The 9,130-nt window shown below is 46.3% G+C and overlaps 1 protein-coding gene across 6 annotated transcripts in view; it reads right to left on the minus strand.

Annotated features, from left to right (window-relative positions):
- Nucleotides 1-5,440, minus strand: part of LOC148473312 (chloride channel CLIC-like protein 1) — a 144,721-nt gene extending 139,281 nt beyond the window's left edge. For 5 of the 6 annotated variants that reach the window (XR_015872983.1, XM_088459807.1, XM_088459809.1 and 2 more), the window contains exon 1: nt 5,334-5,440. Coding sequence is in view for 4 of the 6 variants with exons in the window: in XM_088459807.1 (XP_088315933.1) it covers nt 5,334-5,387 (54 nt within the window). In the remaining 2 variants the exon portion in view is untranslated. Of the gene's footprint in view, nt 1-4,926; nt 4,968-5,333 lie in introns of those variants that run through there. The other variant, XR_015872984.1, reaches the window with a different exon arrangement.
- Between the last annotated feature and the right edge of the window lie 3,690 nt (nt 5,441-9,130).

Raw genomic sequence — 9,130 nt, forward strand, 5'->3', positions numbered from 1 at the left:
CCTTATGATGGGAGCTACTTGCAAGGCTATAATTTGAATCTCTGGCCCTGATTCAGAGCCGGACGCTCTGACAGAGTGCTAGCTCTGAATCAGGGCAGTCCTTCTTAATTTTTAGAGTGGCCTTCTGGCCGCTCGTATAGCTGTGGGTGACCACCCACAGCTATAGCGAGCGGCCAGGAAGATGGTCAAGACCATCACGACCATCGGGCTTGCGACGAGACCCTTGTGGCAGGGTCTCGTTGCTGCAAGCCCTGGAGTGCTTTCGGCATGGGAATGCCTCCGTCTGGGCAGCCACAACCCCGGCACGCCCACCAAAGGGGGCGTGCTGTCACTCACCATCGACAGCACGCACCCTTTGGTTCTCTCTTATTACCTATTATGGGTCGGAATAGACAAGGGTCTATGTGTTTCTTCGAACAGATGACTCTGGAGTGCTTAGAGGAATAAGCAAACTAATACTTTTTGTTTTTGAAAGTTCAAAGCCTTTTGAAAAGAAAAAGTGTGTGGTCACTGCATAAACAAATTACCAATATTGATGGAATGTGATCAGCCTGACAAGTGCCAAAATAGGTTCAAAGTACAGAGGTAGGAGGCATTCAGGTGATTGGTATCCGGCAGCAAGCTGACCTTCGTGGAAGCCGCTTACACTACCCGCACTGTCCCGCTGACGTCATCTAGAGCAGCCGCACACGGCCAGACGCCGGCAGCATGTGGAGAGAGAGCCGAGGCCAGGCCGCTCTCCACCAACATAACATCATAATCCGGACCTGTCCCGCTGCACCATCTCTATGAGGGCAAGGTAGGGACAGATTTTGGACTAATACAGTGCGATCCAACTTACGTGTTAAACCGGACCTCACCTTAAAACAATATCCTCACAAAGGAGCTATAAACACTACGTTTTAACAAATATTTTTTTACAGGTGCCACTAACATAATTATTTATTTTATTTTATTTCTGTAAAGCGCTCATAAACACCCAATTCTTTAGTACGAGACCCGGAGCGACAGCTTACCCGGCGCTATCCGGGTCTCGCGCATGGTGGAGCCGGCTCCGTTGTGCGCATGCGCACTGGGCCAACATCGACCCGCTTGCGAGTGCTCAGCGCTCGCCAGCGGGTCTGAATCAGGCCCACGGTTCTCTGACTAGCAGCCCTCCATGTCTTCTTTGTAGCCTGTGCCTCGTTAAAGACAAAATCACACCTAGCTTTTTTTTGACAGACATTTTGTACCTTTGAGACCGATAGTCATTTACTCCTATAACCATGTGAAAGATCACTTTGTGGCATGTTTATATGGCTGCCAGTGCAAAAAAGTCTATCTCGACAGTTTCCCAACCTTGGTTCTCAAGCCACACTAGTGTGCCCACACACTGGACAACTCGCAAAAGGTGTGATGTCGTCAACGATTTCACTTGAACTCCACGGACAACTCACCGGCACTCCTGGACAGACTATGGAAGGTATGTACTAAGCCTTGAAAAGTGATAAAGTGGAGAGTGATAAAGTACCAGCCAATAAGCTCCTGTCACTTTACAGGCTGTGTTTGGAAAATGGCAGTTAGGAGCTGATTGGCTGGTACTTTATCACTTTTTAAGGCTTAGTACATCTCCCCCTTGCTAAACTTTACAATGTGACTAACAAACTATTGTGCGCCCTTAATGATTTCCAGTGCATCGTTAAGGATATTGCCAGATCTTAAGCTGCATACACACGTAAAGATTTTCTGTCCAACCATCCAAGTAGTTAATTGGTTGAAATGAAAATCTGGTAAGGTATGAAAGCAAATGACAATCAGCAATTTGTCCCAAATGCCGGAAAAAGGACAAAAACTGTTGTTTGAACAAATTGTTTAGATCAAACATTTAACAAACTTGTCTGATGACCATTTTCATCTGTTTTCTGGCACTTAGGAGCAAATTGCTAATCATTTACTCCCACACCTTACCAGATTTTTATTCCAACCAATCAACTAGTTGGATTGTTGGACAGATAATCTTTACGTGTGTATGCAGCTTTACCTGCAGTAGGTAAGATCTGAAGATATGACAAACGACCCACGGGACCACGCATCAGATCGTTATCGTTCCTGGAAGCTGCATGATTTGCATATTTTTAAACAATGTTCTGATGCATGTGTGTGGGCACCTTTATAGTCCTTGTTTTAGTGATATCCATGACTGAGCACAGATCGTTAAATCAAATATAACTAAGGTACTAATTAACACACCTGTGCTCAAGTACGGCTATCCTTAAAATCTGAACTATGGCCCTCATTCAGAGCCGTACGCTCTGAGCAGAGCGCACGCTCTGAATGAGGGCCGGGCTCCATTTTCATGGAGCGTCCTCCTGGACGCTCGTATAGCTGTGGGTCACCACCCACAGGCTATACGAGCGTGCTTTGTGATGGCCGCGATGGTCGAGACCATCGCGACCATCGAAATTGCGAGCCGGAGCCTGCGGTTGAGGTTTTCAACCGCAAGCTCCGGAGTGATTTTGGCTCTATCAGAGCCAAAATCACTCCCACTGACATCACTAGTGATGTCAGTGGGCCGGCTTCTGACGGGAGGCGTTCCCGTGGGAACGCCCCCGGCAGGGAGGCACGCCCCCGGCACGCCCACCAAAGGGGACGTGCTGTCAATCAACATTGACAGCACGCCCCCTTTGATCGGACACAACGAGCGAAGGACTTTCCTTCGCTCGTCGCGTCTGGCGCATGCGCACGACGGAGCTCCCTCCGTCGTGCGCATGCTCAGTGCATAACATCGACCCACTTGCGAGCGGACAGCCGCTCGCGAGTGGGTCTGAATCAGGCCCCATGTGTCTTGAGGACTGTGGTTGGGATTCCTGCACTAGAAAGTGGGATCGGTATGAAATACCGCCGGCCCCCTGGCTGGCAGTTCGATTCCCGGCAGCGGCTGGCCGACAAAAGCAGAGTTCCCGGCAGCGCTGGAAATCCCGATCGACGTTAAGGTAAGTATAAACTAACCTCCCCCCAAGTGCCTAACCCTAATCCCCCCTCTAAGTGCCTAACCCCCCCTTTCCCCGCTGCCTAAACCTAAGTACCCCGGGGGGGTTACTAACCCTAAGTCCCCCCGGGGATGCCTAAGCCTAACCCTCCCGGGGGGATGCCTAACCCTAAGTCCCCCCCGGGTGCCCTAAACCTAACCCTCCCCCGTGCGGCTGTCCGATCGGAATGCTGGGCACCGGTGTCCCGGCATCGGGAAAATGACAGGCATCTACAAATAGACGCCTGTCATTTAACCCCTCCGGGATAATGCAGTCGGGAAGCCGGCTGTCGGGATTAAGACAGCCGGTTTCCCGATTGCATACAGTAGAGAGTATCCTAATCCTAGAGTGAGAGCCAGTCAGTTACAGACCTCCTTAGTGATCACGATGACAGAGGAAGAACATTATGTTTAATGGAGCATACGCACGGTCAGATTTTTCTTCAGATCTGAATGATAACGATTTAAAAAAATAATTCAATCGTTCATATCTGAAGGAAAATCTGACATATCTGTCAGATGAACAATTTGAACGATGCGCGTTTCCGATGGTCAGATAACGATATCTGATGCGTTTGCAGTCAGACTTGGACTATTCCATTCATTTTAATGCAATCAAAAACCGCTCAAATCTTTGGTAAAATCGCTCAAATCGTTCATCTGACAGATCTGACAAATCTGACCGTGTGTATGCTCCATTAGTGTTTGAGACAATTTTCTAGCAGGGAGGTAGCCTCCGTACACTTTGAGCCCGATTCAGAAACGTACGCCAACCAGATGGTTAACGTACATCTCCTATGGTTTAGCATCTGCGCAAGCCACAACATGATTGACATGCTGAAGCATTTGGGTGGGGTGGGGGGAAGCAAGGGCGTAGCTGGCCACCGTTCCCAGAAATTGAGGCGTCGCCACATTTTCCAGGGGGGACACGGCCATGGTCTGCATCAGTGGCCGCAGATTTCCTGGCCTCACAGAACTCAGCCAGGCTGCAGTAAGTTTTAGCTACCGCAACCTAGCCAAAGGAGCAATCATCAGTTGCGATGGTGATCCCAAGCAGCCATCTCAGTCACAGCGCTGGGATTACAGATGCAGCAAGGAGGTGTTTATTTCCTATAGCCTACCCTCCAACATGACCCATTCCATTAGGTACAAAACACTCTGCTCCTGGACTTCCCACCTAATGTATAATTGCAGACACCTGTGTTGAACTTGGTAATAGATGAGAGAGGTGTTTCACCACAGGTGGCTGCAATCATAAATTAAGAAGGAAGTCCAGGAGCAGAGTATTTTGTACCTAATGGAACAGGTCATGTTGGAGGGTTTGCTATAGACACCTCCTGCTGCATTTTAGATGGACAGAATTGCACAGCCGCTTGTGTGCGACTCTGCAATTCCATACATCTCTGAGTCAGGCCCTTTATCTTTTACATCGAGGGGAAACGTTGGATATATGATAATGCACAGGTTTTCAAACTCAGTCCTCAGGACCCAAAATTGTGCTGGTTTTCGAGGCTCCTCACAGAATCACAATTGAAATAATTAGCACCACCTGTGGATCTTTTAAAATTTGTTAATGAGTAATGAATACACCTGTGCACCTGCTGGGTGTCCTGGAAAATGTGACCTGTGTGGCATCCTGAGGACTGAAGTTGCATACACACGTAACGATTTTTTAACCAACAATTTTCTGTCAGATTTTCCCTTGAAAAAGTGAACGATTTTTTGAAGTGTAATGAATGATTTTTTGAACAATGAACGAATAATGTTCCTTCCCTTAATGAAAGTCGCCATGTTTGACAGTCTGAAATGAACGATAGCTACAAACTGAAGTGTGCATTTGTGATTATCCTTCATAGTTATAACTCATAAACTGAACGATTTTTTTTTAACGATAACGATTAAATTATTATTTTGTTTACCATTGCTGAGTAATCAACCCTACATTACACCCACTCCTCTTCTGAACAAAAAAAACCCCACCGCTGGTAGAGGTTAAGACAAGTTGTCATATGTGAAAGAGAAACGTAATAGTTCTGTTGTAAAGGGAGAGTTACTGTAGCACTTTGTTCCAAATTATTATTTTAATAGTATCCTTTTATTGTACATAATCTGCAGCATTGTACAATAACACCAGTGCTCACCCCAGTGGAGCTTCCAATACAGTTTCCCTACCGTATACATACACTACACACATGCTAGGCACAACCATTGCTACCAGCACGTCTATGGACCCCTGATGAAACTGGAGAATCAGAAAGAAGCTGCTGATGGTAACGTAGAACTTGGAGTTCTAACACAAGTGTTTTAATAATAAGTTGCCCATCACCTGTGTCCAGACTGCGTTCGTAGCGGGGACCAGAGACTGCATCAGCACTGACATCTCGCAGCCCTAATACACAGATACGAAAGTAAGCGCTTCCTGCAGACACTGAGGGATTCTGGAAGTTGTAGTTCAGCTTGCTTGCGGAAAAACTACACATCCCAGCAAGTAGCGGGACAGCAGGATCGACGCATCGTAGACGTCATTGCTTACTGTTCTAGGTACATCTTCTGACTCTGTCTTCTCTGCATTCTTGCTGGTTGCAGTTAGTGTGATGTATTATTACATGAAGAAATCACCCTATATCATTCTGCGCATGATTATACTGTTGCATGGTTATGATACGATGGCTAGTGGCCATCGCATCACATGTTTTAATGTCGGAAGTCCGGCAACCATTCCATGCTGGACTTCTGATTTCCATTCTAAGCTCGATGTTTCTCACTGGCAGAGATCCAATGGTGTGCTGCAAAATTTGTTTTTCACAGAGCAAGGTGCTTAGCTCCACGCCGAAAAATGCAGCCTTATCTCCCCCTCCACTGATTGACCCGCCAGATTTATGTGACCAACAGTTGTGATTTCTATAAATTATTCAAACCATCAATGGTTTCCTGCCATAAAGTACCAATGACACCATCTATGGTGAACCATTTGATGTTCCTCCTTCAGTTAAGTGTAACAAACCCCACAGGAGAGGATAGAAAGAAAGGAGATAAACAAGAAGAGGAAAGAACAAAAGGGTAAAGAGCACCCAGGGTCTACTAACGGACGCAAACTAAATACAGTAAGTTAATGTACAAATCCTTGTATACTTATTCCTCCAGTCGGGCACACTGGAAATATACTGGGGATGTCCCTCAGCTGCCTCTAAGACTGGGTACACTTAGTGGAAGTGGTAGGAAGAACCCTCCTTCCAAAACTGACATCCCTGGATGCAAACACACAAACCTCTGAAATCTAAATGTATGAACAAAAAGAGGATGACCATGCACAGACACAGCCATAACCCAGTGCTCTGATAGAGCCAAAATCACTCCAGGGCTTGCGGCAGCGAGACCCTACCGCAGGGTCTCCGTCGCAAGCCCGATGGTCGCGATGGTCTTGACCATCGCGACCATCATTATGGACGCTCGCATAAGCTGTGGGTATGTAGGGGGGCCCTGATTCAGAGCGAGCGCTCTGGTCAGAGCGTCCGGCTCTGAATCAGGCCCACAGTGCTGTCACTATCCTTACTTGGAAAAAGATACACCAAGTAGATGTTGTGCAATGCTGCACAGTGGAGGCACTAGCTGAGGGGGAAGGGAAGAAGGGGTTACATCCACCTCCATAGCAATTATAAAGTGTAACAGTAGTCACCACAATTCACATTGTGCCAAATATTAGTGCCACAGTTCATATCATGCCAAACATTAGTCCCCACATTTCACATTATACCACACAGAAGTGCCAATTTATTTTAATTTTCTAAGAAAATTTATATTGATAAGTGTCTTATATAATTATTCTTGCTTTTATACAGTGTGCAGCTGTATTGAACATTTTGGCCATTGACCAAGATAGAGGAATCAATCATGAAATTAAATATTCCATTGAGAGTATATATGCATGCTCTCCCTTTGTATCAAACAAGCATTCACTTTGTAATTTAATTTATTGAGGAAAAAAAAGAAGTAGGATAAGGGATTTTCAGTATACTGTGCTTTTATTTTTCTGCAGGCTTCTGTGTCCAGTACTGTGCATTTACTTACTACACTTGTCTTCCCTGCTTGATCCACAATGCCACTGTGCAGTCCACACTCCGCACCCAGTCCCGCCAAGTTAGTCAGAATGTAAAATCAGCTTAAGATAAGGTCCTTGCATTGCTAAATCTGATCCTTGAGAAAGTCGCCCAAGATGGACCTTTTGGCTTCTGAGTTCCATGCTTTGCGTGGCCATCTGGAGCAGTTAACATGACTCTACATTGCCAGAATTGCACCCGAACCAACAAATATGAGCCTATTACATTTGGGCCAATATGCTCTTTTTCTGAAGACATCCTTCAGAGTCCTACATACAGTAGGTACCACCAGCAGAAATTGTCCACTCTTTCATATGCTGGGTACACACTTGGCGATATATCGTTCTTTCTATCGACACCCGATATATCGTGAGTGCATCGGCAGATGTGTGCACCCGATATGTCTGTGAACGTCTTCACAGACATATCGGGTCGGCCCTGCAGCACAGCCATTGTTGATATATCATGCAGATATAATCGGTGCATCTGCATCTGTGTGCGGGAAACCGCAGACTGCTCGTACACTTGCTGCAGGGACCACTAGTGACTGACAGTTCAACTGGGCGTGCAGATTAAAATGGATTCCCAGTTGCGATGTCAGTCGATTTGTAAGTGTGTATAGCTTACAAATCAGTTGCTTTGATGGCGGATCTGTTTGCTGACCGATCTGTCATTATAGTGTGTACCCAGCATTACTTGTAACTGTTTTAGAATGTGCAGGGAACAAATAAAGTTTATTTCTCTTTCATCCACTAGGGGACACTGGAGGTTGCTTACGCTGGGGTATAGAGGCGTGGATAATTGGTGCTGGCACTTTAAATAATTTAGAAGTGTGAAGCTCCTCCCCCTCTATGCCCCATCAGCCCCCAGTTTAGAAAATGTGCCAAACGGGGCTGGTCACAATCTGCTGTGCTTCAGCAAGACACTTGATTTTATTTTATTATTTTATTTATTTCTTTATTTTATTTATTCTTTTATTACATCTTTTACACTGTTTTGGAGGTACCCTTCGCCACCTCTCTAAAGGTGAGGTCCGGGTACCTGGCGCCCTGTTATTTCCCCTGGGTTACCAGGAAGGAGTGTGCAGTGCTTATCCAAAAGCAACTGACAACTCCTTAACATCACACATCACTTCTACACACTGACTTCAAGAAGAAACAAGTGCTGTTCAGAGGGAAGCCGTCCAGGGGAGTACAGTGAATACATACACCGCACATCTCCCATCTCCTGCCCCGCTACCAGCGCTGGCTTCAGAGAGCGCTATAGTAGCGACTCCTACTCAGCGGGGCTTACACAGGGGGAGGTGATTACTGCAGCGTGTGTAGCCATGTTCAAACCCTAAGGGTATGAAGAAAGGGGGCGGAGCCTAACAGCGCAGGCATCTTGTATCATTGCAGCGGCGTTGCTGCCATTTAACCTGTTTGCTGCATCTCCGATATAGGGTGCAGCAGCTCTATCACAGAAGGCTCCTGGACAGAGGCTGTAGGGTGCAGCACATACAGGGTTCTCACTACATCCCTGGTACAGAGTAAGTAATTCATTGGGCTGTAAGTACAGGGAATCTTATTTGTGGGAAGGGAGTGGAGTGTATCTCCTCTGTGTCCCAAACCAGACTTCTGTTTTATTCATATTGCTTCTGTTTATACTCAGTCCCTCTGTGTGTGGTGACTGTGTGTATCCATGTTAAACAGAATAAAGGCTTCTCAAAATGTTTGTTCTAAGTGTAACAACATACAAACCAAGCCGCATGCCACTGGGTCCACGTTATCTGATACTTGTATAGCAATGGATCCATCTATGGCTATTACTGACTCACCTGCTCTGCCATGAGCCACTGACATGGTAGGAGTTATGACGGATTTAAAGTCAGAGTTAGCTGAGACTCGTAAGTCTCAAATTCCTTAGGTGGCTTGGCTAACCAAGTATATAGACACCCATGTACAGGTTATGGGTACAGTGCACCCTCCACTTCCTACCAAAGACCAACACAAAATAATTCCTCGAAACAGAGGATACTGAGGGTGAA

This window comes from Taudactylus pleione, unplaced genomic scaffold (genome assembly GCF_031769625.1).
Source record: "Taudactylus pleione unplaced genomic scaffold, aTauple2 ptg000936l, whole genome shotgun sequence".
NCBI classification, from domain to species: domain Eukaryota; kingdom Metazoa; phylum Chordata; class Amphibia; order Anura; family Myobatrachidae; genus Taudactylus; species Taudactylus pleione.